Below are 23310 nucleotides of genomic sequence, written 5' to 3'. Positions count from 1 at the left end.
ACTGCCAGGGCTCCAGGGGCAGCCACAGCTGCTCTGGGCACCTCTGCCAGGGCTCCCCACCCTCCCAGGAACAATTCCTTTTTCATTTTAATATTTTTTTAAATTGTTTACTTTTAATGTTTTTGTTTTAATTTTAATATTTTAATTTTCATTTTCAATTTAATTTTTTTTTTTAATTTTAAATTTTTAATTTGAACTCTGCAGACAGCTGAAGGAGCTGCACGGGCTCACACATTTTGCTCCCTTTTTCCTCAGCCTGGCTCTGGAGCAGCCCTTTCCCAGCTGTGTCACAGGCAGGATGTCACGAGGCTGAACGGAAACTCTGCCTGAGCCCAGAGCTGGGCTCAGCCCAGGCTGGGCCCAGCAGAGCTCAGAGCTCAGCCCAGGCACCCCAAACCTGCTCTGGGACACCCCAGGAGCCCCAGCTCAGGAGAACAGCAGGATTCCCTCTGGAAATGCAATTAAACAGGCACAGGATGGGGGGAAAGCAGGGGGAATCTGCATTTTCCCAGCATACTGAATATTGCTGAATATTGAATGTAGCTGACTATTGAACATTGCTGACTATTGAACATTGCTGAATATTTTTCTCCAGGCAATCCCTGAGGAAGGAGAGCACAGGGCAGGGAACAGGGAATGTGAGTGTGGAAAACGTGAAGCAGCCACGGCGCTGAATGAAACTCCCCCCCAGGTAATGGAATTTATATTTATTTAACAGTAACATACAGTATATAAATAGGGTAAATACTTTAAAATATACAATATTTCACATTCGAACATTCGGTCAAAGGAAGGCAACTCTACGTGTGCAGCTAGAACTGGAACCAAAACCAAAGCACAGAGAAAGAACAGCCAGGGCTGGAGAGCAGGGGCTGCACAGGAGCACAGAGCTGCCACGGGGCTTTGGGGACACAGCTGTCCCCAGGGGGGCTGGGGGGGCCACCCAGCACCCAGACAGGGCAGGGGGACAGGGCAGGACCCCCCAGCCAGGCCTGGGGGCTCCCTGCTCACAGGGGACACAGGGGACACTCCCAGGAGGGGACACTGGGAGGGCACAGCCCAGCTCTGGGGGATGCTGCAGGATCCCAGCTCCACTGGAGAGCTGCCCCTCAGCCCAGGGGCACTGCTGAGCCCAGGGAATTCTGTTTCACCCTGGGAACTCTGTTTAACCCAGGCTGATCCCAGCTCTGGTGCTTCCCTGAGCAGGGCCAGCCCCACCTGGGCTACAACCAGGCAGGGAAAAGCACAATTCCCACCCAGGTGTCCACAGGTCTGGCCCAGCCGTGGGTCAAACCCGTGTCAAACCCAAAACACACCTGGGGGTGCCCAGTGTGCCATCCCCATGGGCACTGTCACCTCCCTGGCTGCTGGCCAGGGACACTGGTGGCTCCAGAGCAGCCTGGGACCTTGACAGGGGGTCCTGTCCCCTCCTCCCAGCTGGCAGCAGCTCCCCTCTCCTGCTCTGCTCTGAACCTTTGCACTTTCCCTGCTCTCAACTCTTTTCTGTGCCAGGCTGAGCTCCAGCCCTGCAGACCTGCCCTGTCCCTGGGGTCACTTTGTCCCCAAAATTCCCCAAGTTCAGCATCCCCAGGGCCCTGCAGGGCCACGGGGGCTGCTGCACATCCCTGGGCATCAGAAACAGCCAAAGCCAGGCCAGCAGCTTCCATCCTTCCCAAGCTCCCCATCCCAGGCCCCATCACACCTGCAGGATGGTCCCTGCCCACGGCAAAGGAGGGGGGACAAGATTTAACCCCCTCCATCCCAAACCCAGGGTCCAACTCGGCTCCCAGCCCTGTGAGCTCAGCTGCACGACCTGCAAACCACCCCAAAGCCCAGCTCCCTCCCCCCCTCCTGCCTCCACTGTTCCCACTCTTCCATGGCTTTTAGGGGATTTTTTCCATGCAGGAAACCCTTCCCAGGCAGCTCTGCCCGTGAGGAGCAGCCCGTTGGAGGGAGGGGGCAGGAATAAAACTGGTCAGGGAATGTCTGATCAGGGCATTTTCTAATCAGAGAATTTTCTAATCAGGACATTGTCTGATCAGAGAATTTTCTAATCAGGACATTGTCTGATCAGAGAATTTTCTAATCAGGGAATTGTCTGATCAGGGCATTTTCTCATTGGGAATTAATTTCTGATCAGGAACATTTTTCATCACAGAATTAATTTCTGATCAGGAAATTTTCTCATCAGGGCATTTCTGACCAGGACATTTCTGATCAGGGAATTCATTTCTGATCAGGAAATTCATTTCTGACCAGGACATTTCTGGCAGGGCAGCCACCCCAGGCAGAGCTGCTCTCTCAGCTGCTCCCTGGAGCTGCTTTGCCCTCCAGTGCCCACAGCCAGCACTGACAGCCCTGCCCCAGCAAAGCTCTGCCCTGCTGCTCACAGCAGGAGAGGAACTAAAGGGTTAAAGCAGACGAGCAGGAGACTAAAAACCCACCAGAGGGACTTCTCACTAAGGACAGAGCACAGCTTTGGGATATTTATCAACACTGTCACTCCTGCTGGGGTTTGGGCGAGGGGCAGGAGCCCCCCTGGCACTGCCCTCAGGCCCCAGCCCTGCCCTGGGCAAGGCCAGCTGGAGGCACCTCCACCCTCCTCTGCAGGGTCAGGGCTCGCACCAGCATCTGCTCCACGGACAGAAATGAACAAACCTGACTGCAGCTGCAAGGGAGCAAGCACAGAGAAATCCACACCAGCACCAAAGCCACTGCTGGACTGCTCAGGGCAGAACTCTGCTTTGTGAGAGCAGAGCCTCGTGTGCAGCCTGGGCTTTCCACCCAGCACCTGCCCAGGGAGCAGAGCCAGCCCAGCCCCACGGCAACGCAGGAGAGGGGCTGGCACCTCTGCTGTGTATTGACACACACTCAGGGTGTGAAAAGCTCTGAATTTGGGGCCTTTTCAGGTGGTTTGTTCTCTGTTGATGCCAAGCAGGTGCAGGGCTCACGTGTGGCTGAAGGTTTGTGGCAGCAACTGCTTGAAAACGCCAATGTATTTCTGTATGAGCTCTCCCTGTCACTCGTTCCCTGGGCTAAAACAAGGTAAAGTTTCTCTCTCCCATGCACAAACTATGGAAAGAAGGAAAATCAGAGTCACCTCGTGTTTGCACAAGGTGTAAATGGGAATATTTTCACTATTTGGTCACAAAAAAAGAAGAAAAGGAAAGTTTTACAATCTTTCGGGCTCTCTCATTTTTAAATAATAAAAAAGGTATGACAAAATAAAGGAAAGTACTTCCATAAAACCTGCAGCTCTAAAGTACAAACTACTTCTGACAAGATTCCGTGAGCAAAGCAGGACAGAAGCCTGCAGAGAAATGAACCCAGACTGAAATGCAACACAGACCTTGGTAAACTCAGCAGCACGACTTCTACAACTCAAGTAACAAACAAGACATGATCCCTGAAAGAAAATAAAACCCCCAGCTGCAGCTGGAGCCCACCCAGCAGGGAAACTGCCTGGAAACTGCTCCCCAGGCTCCTTCAAAGATCCCAGGGTGGGGTTTCCAAGCTTGGAGAAATGAAGAAGTGTGGTTCCTCGAGGTTATTTAATGGGGGAAGCAAACCAAGGTGTTGGAAAGCTGTTCTCACCTGGCAGGAATTGCTCAGTGAAACTTCAGTGCTCTTTAAATCTCATTTGCTTCCATCAGTTCTGGAGGAATCTGAAGGTCCCACATTCCCACACAGCTGCCACTCCCTGCACCCCTCGTGCCCAGCCTGCTCCTGCTTTGAGTGGGCACAAAAATCTGCTTGGCCAGGAGGGAGGGGATGGGAGAGGCACTGCAGGAGCAGCAGGTGAGAGCAGCTGCAGGGGAGTGGGCTCAGCACAGCATCCTCTGCCCTGTGCAAGGAGACTCCCCCAGGCAGCAATCTGCCCTGGGACGATTCCCACTGCACCCCAGCACAGCAGGAGGGTCCCAGAGCTGCCCCTGAGCTGGAGGGCCAGGGCAGTCCAGCAGGACAGCCACCCCCTCCTGCTCCACCAGCCTCACCTCCTCCTCAGCTGCAAACCCAACATTTGCTCGTTTGAACCAAAGCTCTATAAATATATTATTTAGAAAAAAAAAAAAATAAACCACAAATGCAAACATTTACCAAGAAAGGAAGAAAAGTTACAGTGAAATGAGGCCTTGTTATTGTCTTAAATCAGGGAACTCCCTGGAGGAGGCCTGTGTGCTCTCAGTCCTGCTCCAAGCTCCTGCCTATGCATCCTCCAGGCTGGCCAGCACTCCCCTGTCCACCAGGTGTGCTTTGAGAGTGTTGAAGATGTGCAGCTGCTGCTCTGGCCTCAGGGTCAGGAACTGCTGGATCAGCTTGCTCGGGTTGGGGCCCCTGGAACACAAAACCAGGGTCACAAAGGCTGCAATCCCACCAGAACGTTCATTGCTGTGCTGTCCATCCCCCTGGGAGCCTTTTTTTGCTGACAGGGTTTGAATCTCTCTGAGAGAAATATCTGAGAGAGATTTAAACACTGTCAGCAAAAAAAAGGTGAAATATCTGACAGAAATTCAGGGCAGCAAGAAAATTTAATATCTGACCGAGATTCAAACCTGGGCTGCACAAAAAGGGGAAATATCTGCCAGAGATTCAACCTGGGCAACAAAAAAAGGGGAAATATCTGCCAGAGATTCAAACCAGGGCAGCAAGGAAAGGTGAAATATCTGCCAGAAATTCAAACCAGGGCAGCAAGGAAAGGTGAAACATCTGACAGAGATTCAAACCTGAGAGCATTCTTACACAGAACACTGGCCCCTGTGAAGGGAGAGCTGCAGTGGAGGAAGCTCCACCATGGATACTCACCAGCAACCCAAACAGAACAGTGGAAAAAACCCCTCCAAGAAAACCCTCCCAGGTTTTAGTGCTTTCGTAGGTGTGCCTGTACCACAACTGTCTGTAAATACAACGGGTTTCCTAACAACAATTAAACAGCAGAGAGATGGATCAGCCTTCAGCAAGCATGGACTGGCCACTGTTACCTGATGAAGCTGGCAATGTACACGTTGACAAAGGTGGCCATCAGGTACTGGCAGTCGAAGCGGTCCATGATCCCCCCGTGGCCTGGGATGGTGTTGGCAAAGTCCTGGCAGGGCAGAGAGGTGGCACTGAGCCCTTCCCAGCATCTGCTGCTCTGCTGCCCCACACAGCTCACTCAGCCCCGCCCCAGTTCCAAAGCCACACCAAGGAACTTTGGGTTAATGTCTCCCTGCTTCTGGAAGTTTCTCCTTTATGAGGCTCAGCGAGGCTCAAAGGTCAGGGAAGGCAAATGTTTAAAATGTTTATCTGCTGCCACCCTGCCTTGCCCTTCAAGGCATCCTAACTGAGCACAGGCTGTTTGTATGTGAAACCAGCCTGCAAGACATCAAGAGAAACCTCAGATTGCAAAATTTCCTGCCTGGCTCTTCCTTCCCCTACCTGCACCACAACAGGGCTTGGAATATCACAGTTAAAGCCTTAAGGTCTCTTCCCTTTTGGTCAAAAAGCCCAGATCCTGCTCCAGCATTTTATCTGTGTCTGAGCAAACCTCCCTTCCCTGGAGCTCTGGGACTGCCTGGAGGGACAGCACCCACTGTGTGTCTCCTCCCCAAACCTCCAGGACCCAGCCAAAACCTCCAGGACTTCCCCACAACCTCCATGCCCTCCCCAAAACTTCCATCACCTCCCCAAACCCTCCGTGCTCCCCAAACCCTCCGTGCCCCCCAAACCCTCCGTGCCCCCCAAAGCCCCCTCCGTGCCCCCCAAACCCTCCGTGCCCCCCAAAACCCCCTCTGTGCCCCCCAAAGCCCCCTCTGTGCCCCCCAAACCCTCCGTGCCCCCCAAAACCCCCTCTGTGCCCCCCAAAACCCCCTCTGTGCCCCCCAAAGCCCCCATGCTCACCTTGATTTTGAAGGCCCTCTTGAAGCCGCTGGCGAAGAAGCCGCCGAAGGGCCCGATGAGGGAGGCGAAGGTGGACAGGGCGATGCTGTGGATCTGGAAGGGGTACATCCTCACGGTCCTCTGCAGCACAAACAGCACAGCAGCTCCTCAGGGCCTGCCCTCCTCCCTGCCCCCAGGCCGCAGGGCAGCGGCTTTCAGCTGGGCTCACGGCCCAGCAGATCAGGGATCATTCCTCTGGGATCTCTGGGACCATTCCTCTGGGATCTCTGGGACCATTCCTCTGGGATCTCTGGGATCATTCCTCTGGGATCTCTGGGATCATGGCCCAGCAGATCAGGGCTCATTCCTCTGGGATCTCTGGGACCATTCCTCTGGGATCTCTGGGCTCATGTCCCAGCAGATCTGGGACCATTCCTCTGGGATCTCTGGGATCATTCCTCTGGGATCTCTGGGCTCATGTCCCAGCAGATCTGGGACCATTCCTCTGGGATCTCTGGGATCATTCCTCTGGGATCTCTGGGCTCATGGCCCAGCAGACTGGGGATCATTCCTCTGGGATCTCTGGGACCATTCCTCTGGGATCTCTGGGATCATTCCTCTGGGATCTCTGGGACCATTCCTCTGGGATCTCTGGGATCATTCCTCTGGGATCTCTGGGCTCATGGCCCAGCAGATCAGGGACCATTCCTCTGGGATCTCTGGGACCATTCCTCTGGGATCTCTGGGACCATTCCTCTGGGATCTCTGGGACCATTCCTCTGGGATCTCTGGGCTCATGGCCCAGCAGATCTGGGACCATTCCTCTGGGATCTCTGGGCTCATTCCTCTGGGATCTCTGGGATCATTCCTCTGGGATCTCTGGGCTCATGTCCCAGCAGATCAGGGACCATTCCTCTGGGATCTCTGGGACCATTCCTCTGGGATCTCTGGGATCATTCCTCTGGGATCTCTGGGCTCATGGCCCAGCAGATCAGGGACCATTCCTCTGGGATCTCTGGGACCATTCCTCTGGGATCTCTGGGACCATTCCTCTGGGATCTCTGGGATCATTCCTCTGGGATCTCTGGGATCATGGCCCAGCAGATCTGGGATCATTCCTCTGGGATCTCTGGGATCATTCCTCTGGGATCTCTGGGCTCATGTCCCAGCAGATCTGGGATCATTCCTCTGGGATCTCTGGGATCATTCCTCTGGGATCTCTGGGCTCATGTCCCAGCAGATCTGGGACCATTCCTCTGGGATCTCCAAACCCAGCCCTGCTCCCCCTTTGCTGTGGCCCAGCCCTGCCCTCCCTGGGTGCTCCCACCCCCAGAAGCAGGGGCAGGGAGCAGGGCAGCCCTACCCAGCCCAGCACGGAGTGCAGCAGCACGGGGATGTTGTACTCCTGCAGCTGGAAGAGCTCGGAGGGCTCGCAGTCCACGGTGAAGCTGTTGGTGTCGTTGTTGAACTCCACGGGGCAGGTGAAGCAGCGGTACCCCGACATCACGTAGGACAGCTCCAGGAAAAGGGGAAAAAGCAGAACTTGTGTTTCCTCAGGGGTTTGTCAGGGGGAAAGGCTGTGCAAGGAGGTGAGGGAGAGGGAAGAGCTCCTACTGAGTTTGTGGGAACGATGAATCTGACTCCATGCTCTCAGAAGGCTGATGTATTATTTTATGGTTCTAGATTATATTAAAGAATGCTACACTAAACTATACTAAAGAATACAGAAAGGAGAGTTACAGAAAGCTAAAAAGATAATAATGCAAACTCGTGACTCTTTCCAGAGCCCTGACACAGCTTGACCATAATTGGCCAATAAATCAAAACAATTCCCACAAAACCAATCAAACAATCACCTGCTGGATAACCAATCAAACACATTCCAAAGCAGCAAAACACAGGAAAAGCAAATGAGATAATTATTATTGCTTTCCTTTTTCTCTGAGGCTTCTCAGCTTCCCAGGTGAGAAATCCTGGGCAAAGGGATTTTTCAGAAAATGTGACTGCCCCAAGCTCTCCCAGGTTCATTAAGGAGATGAATTGTGGTAATCACATATCCTCTGAACAGAGAGACAGAGGAGCTCTGAGAAAGCTCAGAGATTCAAACCCTATCAGCAAGAAAAGTTTAAAATCTGACAGAAATTCAAACCCTGTCAGCAAGAAAAGTTTAATATCTGACAGAGATTCAAACCCTGTCAGCAAGAAAAGTTTAATATCTGACAGAGATTCAGGGCAGCAAGAAAAGTTAAAACTTTGAGGGATTCAAACCCTGTCAGGAAGAAAAGGTGAAATACCTGACAGAGATTCAAGCCTGAGTGCATTTTTAAAGAGAACCCTAAGAAGGGAAAGCTGCAGTGGAGGAAGCTCCACCATGGACACTCACCAGCAGCCCAAACAGAACAGTGGAAAAAAATCCTCCAATAAAACCCTCCCAGGTCTTCTTTGGGGAGAGCTGCCAGAGAGAGCAGAGCAATAAAAATATATTAAAAAACATTCTAATTATTGATACTTCCTCACTTGTGAGCTGCTGAGGCCACACAGAGGAGTTTGGTCAGAAGTGCCCCAACACCTCGGTGTGAAATGGTTCAGCCATGGCTGGATGTCAACACAGGGAAAACTTTATTAAAAAGCCAAAACTCTGTTGTAAAACACAGTTCAGGCCTTGCTGCTCTAGCTAAGTTGTTCTAGTCAGTTCTCATGAAAATAAAACCCCGTAACAGTAAAAATCTGCTTATCCCTGCTAGAAAATAATTATAAAAATCAATTAAATTCAATTAAAGTAAATAAAATAAAATAAATTGAATGGAATTTTATTTTATTGAATTTTATTGAATGTAATTGAATTTTATTGAATTGAATTTAAATTCAATTAAATTCAATACAATAAAATTCAATTAAATTCAATTCGATAAAATTCAATTAAATTCAATTCAATAAAATTCAATTACATTCAATTCAATACAATTCAATTACATTCAATTCAATACAATTCAATTACATTCAATATAATTCAATAAAATAAAATAAAATTAAATTAAATTTCAGCCTCAAAGAGTGGGATGAAGGTTTAATTTGGAGATTTGCTTCAGCCCCACAGAGGCCCCAGAGCAGAGCTGGGGGAGCCCAGAGGAGCCCAAATCCCCATTCCCCCCAGTCCCCATTCCCCCCCAATCCCCACAGTCCCATTTCCCCCCAGTCCCCATTCCCCCCCAAACCCCCCAATCCCCATTCCCCCAATCCCATTCCCCCCATTCCTCCCAATCCCCATTTCCCCAATCCCATTCCCCCATTCCCAATTCCCCCCAATCCCCATTCCCCCAATCCCATTCCCCCCATTCCCCCCCAGTCCCATTTCCCCCAATCCCCCCCAACCCCATTCCCCCCATTTCCCCAATCCCATTTCCCCCATTCCCCCCCCAGTCCCATTCCCCCCAATCCCCCCAATCCCCCCAATCCCAATCCCCCCCAGTCCCCATTTCCCCAATCCCCCCAATCCCCCCAACCCCAATCCCCCCAGTCCAATCCCCCCAGTCCCAATCCCCCAAACCCCCCATTCCCAATCCCCCCAGTCCCATCTCCCCAATCCCATTCCCCCCAGTCCCCCAGTCCCATTTTCCCCAACCCCAATCCCCCCAACCCCAATCCCCCCAATCCCCCCAATCCCCCCAGTCCCATTCCCCCAATCCCCATTTCCCCAATCCCAATCCCCCCAATCCCCCCAACCCCAATCCCCCCAATCCCCCCAATCCCCCCAGTCCCATTCCCCCCCAGTCCCAATCCCCCCAGTCCCCCCAGTCCCATTCCCCCCCAATCCCAGTCCCCCCAGTCCCCCCAGTCCCCCCATTCCCAGTCCCCCCCAGTCCCCCCAGTCCCATTCCCCCCCAATCCCAGTCCCCCCAGTCCCCCCAGTCCCCCCATTCCCAGTCCCCCCCATTCCCCCCAGTCCCATTCCCCCCCAGTCCCAGTCCCCCCAGTCCCCCCAGTCCCATCCCCAGCGCGGACCTTGATGAGCGGCGTGCGGCCGAAGAAGAAGCCGAACATGTAGGCCATGATGTCATTGCAGATCACACAGGAGATGGGCACGATGAACCTGCAGGGAAGGCAGCACGTTCAGAGTCCCTGGCTACTCCTGATGTTTGCAATAATTCACAGAAATCAAGAGCATTTAAATAAACACTCCGTTCCAAGATTTATTCTGGATTTTTAAATAAGTACTGACTGAAGCTACAGAATAGAGATGGCACTGCTGAGAGAGAGACTGAGCCAGGAACAAGTTTGGACAAGTTTCCAAATATAATTTTGCAAAAAGATTGAGGGTTTTAGAGAATTAGAATTGTGAAAGATGCATTGTGCTAAGAATATGCAGAGTGAAAAATACAAGTGATTGGTTAAGTAAGAAGTAACAGTGGCATTGTGTAATAAAGTTAATAGAGTAAAAATTTGTATTGATTAAAAAATAGATTACATTTATAGATAGAGCAAAAATATTTATTTAAATAATACTTAATTTGTTAATAAATTAATTAATAAAAAGTAATTAATTTCATTCTTTTATTCTTATTTATTCTTTTAATTAATTAAAAATAATTATTTCTTGATAAAAAGTTATTAATAAACTAACACATGCATTATATAATTAATTATTTAATTTGATTGATACTGATATTAACGAAGTATTTTATTAAATTATTGATTATTGCTAAATTGTTAATAATTTCTATTTATTTCATATATACACAGGGATTCTAGGAAGACAGATTTTTTTTTGCAGGCTGCACAACCCAGAGCAGGGCAAACTCACCAGATCATTCCTTCAAAGAGGTTGTGGATGATGAGGTGGGACTGGGTGACCACGATCAGCAACGTCACGTGGGTCCAGCCAAACTGCAAGAGAGGACCCCTCACAGAGCTCATTAATTCATTAATTAACTGTTCTTTGTTAATTGGCCAGAGAGGCAGGACAGGATCTCTTGTGCTGAGTTGTTCTGCACCAGCCCCGGGACCCCCCAGTGAACATCTCAGTGCTGGAGGAGGATCTGAGCAGGAAGGCTGGGTCTGAGTGACCCACTGAACCCCAAATTTAACCTCACCAAAACCCGGATTTAACCTCACCAAACCCTGGATTTAACCTCACCAAACTCTGGATTTAAGCTCAGCAACCCCCAAATTCAGCCTCACCAGGCCCTGGGCTTTAGGCTCACCAAACCCTGGATTTAACCTCACCAAAACCCGGATTTAACCTCACCAACCCCCAAATTTAACCTCACCAAACCCTGGATTTAACCTCACCAAAACCTGGATTTAACCTCACCAAACCCTGGATTTAACCTCACCAAAACCCGGATTTAACCTCACCAAACCCTGGATTTAACCTCACCAAACCCTGGATTTAACCTCACCAAACCCTGGATTTAACCTCACCAAACCCCAAATTTAACCTCACCAAACCCGGATTTAACCTCACCAAACCCCTGGGATTTAACCTCACCAAACCCTGGATTTAACCTCACCAAACCCTGGATTTAACCTCACCAAACCCCAAATTTAACCTCACCAAACCTGGATTTAACCTCACCAAACCCTGGATTTAAGCTCACCAAACCCTGGATTTAAGCTCACCAAACCCTGGATTTAAGCTCACCAACCCCTGGGATTTAAGCTCACCAAACCCTGGGATTTAAGCTCACCAAAACCTGGGCTTTAGGCTCACCAAACCCTGGATTTAAGCTCACCAACTGGATCACTCAACCCTGGATTTAAGCTCACCAAACCCCGGGTTTAAGCTCACCAACCCCCAGGTTTAAGCTCCCCAAGCCCCAAATTCAGCCTCAGCAGGCCCTGGGCTCTAGGCTCACCAACCCTGGATTTAAGCTCACCAAACCCTGGATTTAAGCTCACCAAACCCTGGATTTAAGCTCACCAAACCCTGGGATTTAAACTCACCAAACTCTGGATTTAAGCTCACCAAACCCTGGGATTTAAGCTCACCAAACCCTGGGATTTAAGCTCACCAAACCCTGGGATTTAAGCTCACCAAACCCCTGGATTTAAGCTCACCAAACCCCGGGTTTAAGCTCACCAACCCCCGGGTTCAAGCTCCCCAAGCCCCAAATTCAGCCTCAGCAGGCTGACCATGCTGCTCTAGGCTCACCATGTAGAACTGCAGGCGGTAGTGCTTCTTCACCAGGCTCAGCACAAACATGCAGAACCCTGAGGAGAGACAGGAGCAGAGTCAGAGCTGCAACTGCAGAGCCCAAACTGCTGCTCTGCCCTGCAGGACACAGCACTGGGGCCATCACACTGCTGGGAATAAAATAATTCTTCATTAGAGTTCCTTAGTATGTATTTCATTGTGTCATTGTTTAATATAAAATATATATTTAAGTAAAATATTATTCTATATGTAAATAAATATATAGGTATATATTCTATATAAATATATTTATTTTATATAAAATATGTAATATTTTACTTTTAAAATACAGAAATATATTTAAATAAAATATTAATTTATATTTAAATGAATATATATACATAAAAGTATATATAATATATATTTATAAGTATATATATGAATATATAAGTACATATTATATATACTACATGAATATTGTGTATATATAATATATATATACTATATTAATATATAAGTATATACTATTATATATTATATATATGAATATATATATACTATATGAATATATAAGTATATATTATATCTACTTATATGTTCATATAAGTATATACTTTTTATATATACTATATGAATATGTAAGTATATATTATATATACTTACATGTTTTTAAATATAAAATATATATTTAAAATATTTTATATTTAAATAAAAATAAAACATAAAACTATAAATATATATTACATATAAATATATATTATTATATTTTTAATGCAAAGCATATCTTTAAATAAATTATTAATTATATTTAAATAGAACGAACAACTATAAATATATTCAATATATAAAGAAGCTATGAAGATTTTGGTGTTTTCTCCTCATTGTAAAGATTTCCCACTAGTACAGAAAGATTTGTAACCTCCAGCATCCCTGGGGAGCAGAGGAGATTTCCTGCACTCAGGGCAGGTTTCCCCCTGCAGCCCAGGTGTGCCCAGGTGTGCTGTGCCATGCCATGCCATGCTCAGCCCAGGCGTGCCCAGGCGTGCCATGCCCAGGCGTGCCCAGGTGTGCCCAGGTGTGCTGTGCCATGCCCAGCTCAGCCCAGGCGTGCCCAGGTGTGCCATGCCAGGCCATGCCCAGCCCAGGCGTGCCCAGGTGTGCCATGCCATGCCATGCTCAGCCCAGGTGTGCCCAGATGTGTCATGCCACGCCATGCCCAGCCCAGGCGTGCCCAGGTGTGCCCACCTGTGAGGTAGAGGGCGAAGGAGATGAAGCGATGGTATTTGCTGAGGATCCTCAGGGGCTCCTCCCTCTGCACCAGCGTGAAGAAATAATCGGTCACCGTCTCCCCGTAGAAGAAATAATTCACACACAGCAGGAAATACCTGGGAGGGAGAAATAATTCACACACAGCAGGAAATACCTGGGAGGGAGAAACCATTCACACACAGCAGGAAATACCTGGGAGGGAGAAACCATTCACACACAGCAGGAAATACCTGGGAGGGAGAAACCATTCACACACAGCAGGAAATACCTGGGAGGGAGAAACCATTCACACACAGCAGGAAACACCTGGCCAGCTGAGAGGCCAGGTGGGTGCCCAGGCGGGTGCCCAGGTGGGTGCCCAGGTGGGTGCCCAGGCAGTGCCCAGGTGGGTGCCCAGGTGGGTGCCCAGGCGGTGCCCAGGTGGGTGCCCAGGTGGGTGCCCAGGCGGGTGCCCAGGCGGGTGCCCAGGCGGGTGCCCAGGTGGGTGCCCTCACTCACCAGCTGAGTGTCCTGAACCAGGGCAGGTCGTAGGAGTGGTAGACGTTGTAGCCGATGGTGATGATCTCGTGGAAGCATTTGATCTGCACACACATCACCTGCACAGCAAGGACAGCAGGCATCAGCCCCTCTGCCCTCCAGGAGACAGCAACGGGCACCTGCAGAGCCCCAGCTCCTCCAGCACCTGCCACCAGCCCTGCAGGGGCCTCCCAGGCCCACCTGGGAAACTCTGGGTGGCATTTCTCCTTCCAATCCCACGTGCAAAACTCAGGATGGCATTTTTCCCTCCCAGGGGAAGCTCAGGATGGAGTTTTTCCCTCCAATCCCTCCTTTCCCTCCCAGCCCCACCTGGGATGTTGTTTCTCCCTCCCCTCTCCTCTGCACACACGCCCTTGTGTGAGTCCCAAGCCCTGACCAGCAGATTCCCCCCAGGCTTCCTCCAAGGCAGAGGAATCCAGGATCTCTGACCACGAGGCTGGAGCTCCCCAGAACCTCCCCTGCTGCAGGCCAGGTCAGGACACCCCTGGAGCACTCACTATTGTCATCAAGACCATGGGGCCCAGGTAGATGATGATGAAGAAGAAGGTGATCATTGCCAGCGTGAGGATCCCTCTCACCCACCAGTTCTTCCATCTGGGCCAGAGACAAGGAAAACATCAGAGGAAGACAAGGCAGAGCAAAGCAGCCCAACAACTCAGGAAGGAAAGCCAGCCCTGCAAACCCCAAATTCCCCCTCCGTGGTGCAGAGACCTCGAAGTGCTGACCAAGGCCTGGCTGCAGAGCTGAGCACCCCCAGGGCACTGAGATGGGCCAGGGCAGCCCCAGCTCCTGCTCTGCAGCTTTCCAGCCCTTGCAGCAGCTGCAGGGTGAATTCCCAGGAAATGGGGACCATTCCCCCTCCACACTGCTCTGCACGGGGAGATGGCCCCTGCTGTGGAACCCTCACTGCCTCCTGCTGGGAAACCTCAGGGAGGCTGGAGAGGGCCCTGATCAGGCAGAGATGGATGGACAGGGATGGACAGGGATGGACAGGGATGGATGGACAGGGATGGACAGGGATGGATGGACAGGGATGGATGGACAGGGATGGATGGACAGGGATGGATGGACAGGATGGATGGACAGGATGGATGGACAGGATGGATGGACAGGGATGGATGGACAGGGATGGATGGACAGGGATGGATGGACAGGGATGGATGGACAGGGATGGATGGACAGGGATGGACAGGGATGGACAGGGATGGACAGGGAGGGATGGACAGGGATGGACAGGGATGGATGGACAGGGATGGATGGACAGGGATGGACAGGGATGGACAGGGAGGGATGGACAGGGATGGACAGGGATGGATGGACAGGGATGGATGGACAGGGATGGAGGGGATGGATGGACAGGGATGGATGGACAGGATGGATGGACAGGGATGGACAGGGATGGATGGACAGGGATGGATGGACAGGGATGGATGGACAGGGATGGATGGACAGGGATGGATGGACAGGGATGGACAGGATGGACAGGATGGACAGAGCCCAGCCAGGGAGTGCTTTTACCTCGAGGACAGGTTGGAGAGGGCCCTGTTCAGCACCTCTGGGGTGTCATCTGAGGTGGGCACTGGGGAGGAGCCCCCAAACTCGGACTTGCTCTCGCTGTCTGACGCTGTCTCTCCATCCAGCCTGTTCTCAGACTCTGACTCCTGCAGCACAAGGAGAGCCAAGCACCTTCAGCAGCCACTCTGGGCTGGCCCCAACACCCACCAGCCTCTGCTTCTGCCCCAGAGAGGGGGGAGAAGGAAAATCCTGGGTGTTACCCAGGGGTAACACATGAGAGACACCCTGAGGTGGCTCAGTGGCATCCAGGAGGGCTCTGATGGTCCCTCAGCCTCAGAGCAGGCACAGAACAGGGCCTGCTCCCCCTGCACAGCCTCAGATGCCTCCAGGTTGATTAATGGCCATCTCCCAGGGCTCCAGGGCTTGTTAGCAGGAATTCTGACAAGGTCCCAATCCCCAGGCAGGTCTCAGAGAATGTAGCACTGCCCAAATCAGCCAGAAGAAAGGTCTCCAAGTGGGCAGGCTCGAGGCTTGCAGACAGACTTGGAAGTGCTGCCTGCTTGAGGACACTAAAAATAGCACTGAGCTGATCCCCAGGCAGCTGAGGAGGAAGAGGATGGCTTATCACCCAGGCCCAGGCATCCCCTGAGGGCAGCAGGAGCTGCAGGTGCTGCAGAGGGACACCCTGCCCTGCCTGCCCTGCTGCACACCCAGCCCTGGGCAAAGTCCTGTGCTTGGGGCTGAACAGACCCAGCAGGGGCAGCTTTGCCAGGGCTGGGGAGGGGATTCAGGGCAGCCCTGGCTCTTCCCAGGGGCACTTTTCCCTCTGACCCAGCCCCTGAGCAGAGTCAAGCCCAGAGCTGCAGAGCTGGCCCCTGATTTCAGCTCCATCCTGCTCCTGGAAGGAAGGAAAGGAAGGAAAAGCCACTCTGGGAGCACCCAGCAAGGCAGAGCCCATGCCCTCTGCAACTCCCTGGCAAGTGCCCCTGCCTGCAGGAAAAGCACAGGGGCAGCTGAGCTGGCAAAGGCTGGCAGCTCTGCACACAGCGAGGAGGCTCCAGGGGATGAAGGCTCATTGTCTGCAGAGCTCCACACCAGCCAAATGTGCTGGGTGCAGCACAGCAGGGCTGGAGCTGCTCCCTTCTTTAAAGCAGGAAAAGGTAATTATCCCCCCTGGAATAATTAATCAATTACTGAATAAAGCTGGGACGTGTCAGTGGCTGCGGGCCAGGCTCTGAAATCAGACAAGGCCAGGGGGGCAGCTAAAAATACCTGGGTGATGCCAGAGGTGATTGCCAGGGAGGAGCAGAGCTCAGAATAATGGGAAAAGGAATGCAGGAAGAGAATCAAGGTGGGAATTATCCCAATTCCTTGGTTTCTGCACAAGGCATGACGAGGAGGAAGAGTAAAACCCCAACTCTCTGCCAGGGCTGCCTCTCCTGAGAGGCAGAGCTGGGAAAATCCAGACTCCTGCTCACTTTTCCTTTTCCCTATTCACAGAACCCACAGCTCTGAGCAACCTCTGTCAGCAGATATTTCACCATCCTGAAGGAGAGAGACACAGAAAACTGAGTTTGTCTGAGCTCTCTTTAAACAGCTCCACTCCTTCCAGAGGGTGGGGAGACATTTCTGCTCACACTGAGATGGATTCTGTCACACCAACATCCACGCCATCATCCCAGTTGCCATAGAAACGAGCCTGCTCTCTGCCTGCCAAAAATCCTCTGCCAGCACAGATCCCAGTCCAGCAGCCAGGGCTGGCAGATGAAATCAGCCCCAGCAATGCCCAGAATTATCGAGGCACTCTCCCTGGAGCCAGGCACTGCTGGATTCAGACTCCCTGCCCGGCTTGAACAAAAAGCTGTGACAGAAAATGTTACCAAATAAATGCTGGAAAGGGAAATGGAGCTGCTCTTCCAGGCAGCAGAGCAGACAGCTGGAACAGGGGGACCAAGAGCACCTCTGCAGGATCAAAGCAAATGCAATTAACTTAATTAACACAAACCCTGCGGCCTCGGTAACGAAAATCTCAATGTTTTCCACCAAGGGCTTTAATTCCTGATTTACATGGGGGAATTGCCCCATTCCCCTCCCCTCTTTAACCTCAGTAATGAGAACCTCAATGTTTTCTAGAAGGGGCTTTAATTCCTGATTTACATGGGGGAATTGCCCCATTCCTCTCCCCTCTTTAACCTCAGTAATGAGAACCTCAATGTTTTCTAGAAGGGGCTTTAATTCCTGATTTACATGGGGGAATTGCTCCATTCCCCTCCCCTCTTTAACCTCATCATGAGAACCTCAATGTTTTCCACCAAGGCCTTTAATTCCTGATTTACATGGGGGAATTGCTCCATTCCTCTCCCCTCTTTAACCTCAGTCATGAGAACCTCAATGTTTTCCAGAAGGGGCTTTAATTCCTGATTTACATGGGGGAATTGCCCCATTCCTGTCTCCTCTTTAACCTCCATCATGAGAACCTCAATGTTTTCCACCAAGGGGCTTTAATTCCTGATTTACATGGGGGAATTGCCCCATTCCTGTCTCCCCTTTAACCTCAGTAATGAGAACCTCAATGTTTTCCAGCAGGGGCTTTAATTCCTGATTTACACGGGGGAATTGCCCCATTCCTCTCCCCTCTTTAACCTCAGTCATGAGAACCTCAATGTTTTCCAGAAGGGGCTTTAATTCCTGATTTACATGGGGGAATTGCCCCATTCCTCTCCCCTCTTTAACCTGCAGGGCACCCCGCAGGGCTGGAGATGTTCTGGCTGTTCTGGGAGGGTTCTGCTGGCCCTGGTGGCATTTCTGGGCAGAGCACAGGAGCAGGAGGGCCCAGGGAGCCCCGGCGAGGTGGAGCTGGAGCCTGCAGAGCCATTTCCATCTGCTGCTCTGGGAGCACAAACAGCTCTGCAGCACTGCTCAGCCCTGGGCTTCCTGCAGGAAAAAGTTATTTTTGTCCTCAGGATGAGAGCTGCAGCAGGCCAAGGCTGCTGCCCTCTGACCCTCAGCTCCTCCACACAGACTTTTCCAAAACAGAATGAGGAAAAAAATAAAACCTCCTCATTTTACCTCCTACCAAGGGCTGAGGGACAGGAAAAACAACTCAGGGGTTTGATGGGAGCACACACAGGGAAGGAGAGGGAGCCCTGCAACCTCCAACATGACCAAACCTTGGGATTCAAACAAATCCTGGCATCCAACCTGGTCCCCACAAGGAGCAGAGGCACGGGTGACAGGGATGGTGGCAGGGGGTGGCACTGGGTCAGTGCCAAGGTCTCTCCCAAGCCAAACCATGCCATGATTTTCCACTCTCAGATATCAACAGGCACCAGGAGCATCCCCTGGGCTCAGCCAGTGCGTGCAACACCAGGAAAAGGACTTTTCAGGGAAATCCAGGAAAAACCCCAGGATTTTCAGAGGAAGATCAGGAGCTCCCTGAGCAGAGCAAACAGATGCTGCCTCATTCCCCTGGAGACTTTGTGCTGCCCAGCAGTTTGAAAAAAATAAGCCAGCACCTCCCGAGGCAGCCTGGGGCAGAGCAGCACGAAGGGAAAGCAGCCTCTCCAGTGGCAAGGAGCCCAAGGAGCAGATCCTGCTGTTTACACCCTGCTCCAGGCCCTCCTGCCAGCACTCAGCTCCTTCCAGAAGCCTCCAGGGCTCCTGTCACAGCAAACGGGCTGGCAGGGCTCCGAGGGTGACACAGCAGGAGCACAGCAGGGCCACCCACCAGAGGTGCTGCTGGGCCAGGCTGCCACTGCCACCTTTGTGGAAAACCCCTTTGGCCAGGGTTTCTCTCCGGGGAAGCTGAGAAGCCTCAGAGAGAAAGGAAAACAACAAAGATCTGACTGCTGCTCCCTTTGGAATGTGCTGGGGGATTGGTTATCCAGCAGGTGATTGGTTATTGGGTTTAGGTGATTGGTTTGATTTATTGCCCAGTTATGGCCATGCCAGGGCTCTGGAAAGAGTCAGGAGTTATTATCTTTTTAATTATTATCTTTTCAACCTCCTGTCTGTATCCTGTCTGTATTCTTCAGTCCCAACCCCAACTGCAGCACCCCAGGGCAGGAAATGCAGCCCTGCAGCAAAACCCAACTGCAGCACCCAGGGCAGGAAATGCAACCTGCACCAAACCCCAACTGCAGCACCCCAGGGCAGGAAATGCAACCTGCAGCAAACCCCAACTGCAGCACCCCAGGGCAGGAAATGCAGCCCTGCACCAAACCCCAACTGCAGCACCCCAGGGCAGGAAATGCAGCCCTGCAGCAAAACCCCAATTGCAACACCCCAGGGCAGGAAATGCAACCTGCAGCAAACCCCAACTGCAGCACGCCAGGGCAGGAAATGCAACCTGCACCAAACCCCAACTGCAGCACGCCAGGGCAGGAAATGCAACCTGCAGCAAAACCCCAACTGCAGCACCCCAGGGCAGGAAATGCAGCCCTGCAGCAAAACCTCAACTGCAGCACGCCAGGGCAGGAAATGCAGCCCTGCAGCAAACCCCAACTGCAGCACCCCAGGGCAGGAAATGCAACCTGCAGCAAACCCCAACTGCAGCACCCCAGGGCAGGAAATGCAACCTGCAGCAAACCCCAACTGCAGCACCCCAGGGCAGGAAATGCAACCTGCACCAAACCCCAACTGCAGCACCCCAGGGCAGGAAATGCAGCCCTGCAGCAAACCCCAACTGCAGCACGCCAGGGTTCCAGCAGGATCAGCTGCCAGGAATCCTCCCTGCAGCTGCAGCTGGCAGTTTTGGGAATTCTGGCACTTTTGGGGAATTCTGGCACTTTTGGGGAATTCTGGCACTTTTGGGAATTCTGGCACTTTTGGGGAATTCTGGCACTTTTGGGGAATTCTGGCACTTTTGGGGAGTTCTGGCAGTTTTGGGAGTTCTGGCACTTTTGGGGAATTCTGGCAGTTTTGGGGAGTTCTGGCAGTTTTGGGGAGTTCTGGCAGTTTTGGGGAGTTCTCTGCTGTTTCCATGACAAAACACCACGTTGAGCACCGCGGAGGAGCTGCTCCTGGCTGCCTGGGAACATGTCACTGCTTCGTGCTCCCCTCCTGGCTCACTCCCAGCGTGTTACGAGGAGCAGCACAGGGGGAAGGCTCCCCCCTCTCGTAAGGGCACTGCAGGCCAGAGCTGGGAGGAAATACCAGAGCAGTCCTTCAGAAGGCTCCGAGCACGGAAAGCAGGGTGGGGAGATGACAGGGCTGACCTCTGACCTCTCTGGGGACACAGGACTGTCCTCTGACCTTTAGGGACACAGGATTGTCCTCTGACCTCTCTGGGGACACAGGATTGTCCTCTGACCTTTAGGGACACAGGACTGTCCTCTGACCTCTCTGGGGACACAGGATTGTCCTCTGACCTTTAGGGACACAGGATTGTCCTCTGACCTTTAGGGACACAGGACTGTCCTCTGACCTCTTTAGGGACACAGGACTGTCCTCTGACCTCCTTTAGGGACACAGGATTGTCCTGTGACCTTTAGGGACACAGGATTGCCCTCTGACCTTCCTTAGGGACACAGGATTGTCCTCTGCCCTCCTTTAGGGACACAGGATTGCCCTCTGCCCTCCTTTAGGGACACAGGATTGTCCTCTGACCTTTAGGGACACAGGGCTGACCTCTGACCCCTTTAGGGACACAGGGCTGTCCTCTGACCTTTAGGGACACAGGATTGTCCTCTGACCTTTAGGGACACAGGATTGCCCTCTGCCCCCCTTTAGGGACACAGGATTGCCCTCTGCCCTCCTTTAGGGACACAGGATTGTCCTCTGCCCTCCTTTAGGGACACAGGATTGCCCTCTGCCCTCCTTTAGGGACACAGGACTGTCCTCTGACCTTCTTTAGGGACACAGGATTGCCCTCTGCCCCCCTTTAGGGACACAGGATTGCCCTCTGCCCTCCTTTAGGGACACAGGACTGTCCTCTGACCTCTCTGGGGACACAGGATTGCCCTCTGCCCTCCTTTAGGGACACAGGATTGTCCTCTGACCTCCTTTAGGGGCAGCTAAAGCCAATCCCAGCCCGTTTGTTGTGCAGCAGCCCTGCCAGTCCTCCACATCCCACCACAAAAAATGGAATGTAAAACTCCCTGAAGGTTTTCTGCTGCACAGCAAACCCCAGCTGAGAGGAACACACCTCAGGGTCTCACCCCCTGCACAGCTGGAGCCACCTCAGAGCTCCTTCCCCAGTGGCACAGAGCTCCAGTGAGGGAGGCAGAGCCCCCAGAGCCACCCCGGGGTGACAATTCCCAGCACTTCTGTCCCAGACCACAGCAGCACCACGAAGGTCCCTCAAACCTGCCCGCACAGCCTCCAGCAGGTGTTTAACTGGCATTAAAACCACATTAAAATCGCATTAGAACTGCAGAAGTGCTCTGCCTGATGATTCCATGCTGCTCAGAGCTGCACCCTGCATGCACTAATGGAGAAAACATCCATTTGCTGCTGCTGGGGGCTGGTGGAGCAGTCCCAAGCCAAGTGCATCAACCCCCAGCACAGCCAGAGCTGCTCCTCCCTGCAGCTCCTGCTCCCTGCCAGCCTGCAAATGTTATTTACAAAGTCCCCCCGACTGCTCACTCCTCCTGCTCCCCTCCTCTTTGGGGAGGTGCAGCAGCAGAGATGACAAAGGTGACAAATGACTCACAGAGTGACCTGGAGCAGGAGGGATGGCACAGGGACACAGCCAGGGCTGCTCCCCGCGCCTCTCCTGCCTGAAAAGGAAACTCTTCCCTTTGCAGAAAGGCAATGCCAGCCCTCAGTAAACCAGGAGGGTCCCTGGGATGGCTCAGGAGGTGCCAAACCCTTCCCTAAGGGAACCTGAGGGGTTTGGGACCCCCAGCTCCTTCCCGAGGGATGATTTTGGGGGTCCCAAACCCTGCCCTAGAGGGAAAGTTCAGAACTCCCCTGTCATTGCCTGGGAATGATTTATAACATCCCAAACCCTTCCCTAAAGTCAGGTTTGGACCCCCCTCATTCCCTGGGAAAGATTTATAACATCCCAAACCCTTCCTAAAGGCAGGTTTGGACCCCCCCTCATTCCCTAGGAATGATTTATAACATCCCAAACCCTTTCCTAAGGTTAGGTTTGGACCCCCCATCATTCCCTAGGGATGATTTATAACATCCCAAACCCTTCCTAAAGGCAGGTTTGGACCCCCCCTCATTCCCTAGGAATGATTTATAACATCCCAAACCCTTTCCTAAGGTTAGGTTTGGACCCCCCATCATTCCCTAGGGATGATTTATAACATCCCAAACCCTTCCTAAAGGCAGGTTTGGACCCCCCTCATTCCCTGGGAAAGATTTATAACATCCCAAACTCTTCCTAAAGGCAGGTTTGGACCCCCCATCGTTCCCTAGGGATGATTTAGAGGTCCCAAGGCAGGTTTGGAAGCCCCCTGTCATTCCCTGGGGATGATTCGGGGGGTCCCAGGGGAGGTTTTGAAGCCCCTGTCATTCCCTGGGGATGATTCGGGGGGTCCCAGGGCAGGTTTTGAAGCCCCTGTCATGCCCCGGGGATGATTCAGGGCAGGTTTTACCCCCCCGACCACCCCCGGGGCCGGCCTGGCAGCACCGCGCTGTCCCCACCGGAGCCCTGCCCCGACCCGCTCCACGCCCAGCCCTCCTGGCCCCGGGGCCGCTCCTCCGAACAGCCCCGGGAGCGGGATCCGCTCCCCCGGGGAATAACCGGAGCCCGGGGCGAGCTCCCCGAGCGCGGGGCAGCCCCGGGCCCTCACAGCGGCCTCACCGCGGGCCGCAGCGACCCCGCGGCGTGCAGGGCGCGCAGGCCCCGCGCCCCCCGGCGCTGCCCGGTTCTCCCGGTGCCCCCCGCCCCCTGAGGGCCCCGGGCCGCTCCCCACCTTGTCCTGGGGGTCGCGGGCCCCGCCGGGGCCGCGCCCGGCCCGCAGCCGCGCCTCGCTCATGCCGGACCCGCCGCGCCGCGCCGCCGCCGCCAGGGGGCGACACCGCACCGGCAAAACCGCCGCCCACCA

The 23310-nt window shown here is 52.5% G+C and overlaps 1 protein-coding gene across 1 annotated transcript; it reads right to left on the bottom strand.

Moving 5' to 3' along the window:
• Nucleotides 1-692: 692 nt before the first annotated feature.
• CDS2 (CDP-diacylglycerol synthase 2) lies at nucleotides 693-23258 on the bottom strand. The gene is made up of 13 exons (XM_059870716.1): nucleotides 23179-23258; nucleotides 15314-15456; nucleotides 14293-14389; nucleotides 13757-13854; nucleotides 13235-13374; nucleotides 12008-12066; nucleotides 10658-10740; nucleotides 9859-9946; nucleotides 8240-8308; nucleotides 7220-7372; nucleotides 5878-5997; nucleotides 4980-5083; nucleotides 693-4335 (listed from the first exon to the last, which is right to left on the bottom strand). The coding sequence occupies exons 1-13, from the start codon at nucleotides 23239-23241 to the stop codon at nucleotides 4206-4208; spliced, it is 1347 nt and encodes a 448-aa protein (XP_059726699.1). The 5' UTR covers nucleotides 23242-23258; the 3' UTR covers nucleotides 693-4205.
• Nucleotides 23259-23310: the final 52 nt, after the last annotated feature.

This window comes from Haemorhous mexicanus, chromosome 30, assembly GCF_027477595.1.
Source record: "Haemorhous mexicanus isolate bHaeMex1 chromosome 30, bHaeMex1.pri, whole genome shotgun sequence".
Classification (NCBI taxonomy): Eukaryota; Metazoa; Chordata; class Aves; order Passeriformes; family Fringillidae; genus Haemorhous; species Haemorhous mexicanus.
Note: the sequence above shows the minus strand (reverse complement) of the source record. Positions and strands in the feature narration are given on the sequence as shown.

Coding starts and splice junctions, on each gene's coding strand:
- CDS2 (XM_059870716.1), bottom strand. CDS start 23,241: ATGAGCGAGGCGCGGCTGCGGGCCGGGCGCGGCCCCGGCGGGGCCCGC. Junction 8,309..9,858: donor GCCGCACGCCGCTCATCAAG/GTCCGCGCTGGG, acceptor TCTCTCTGGCAG/CTCTCCCCAAAGAAGACCTG. Junction 4,336..4,979: donor TACATTGCCAGCTTCATCAG/GTAACAGTGGCC, acceptor TTTGTGTTCCAG/GGGCCCCAACCCGAGCAAGC.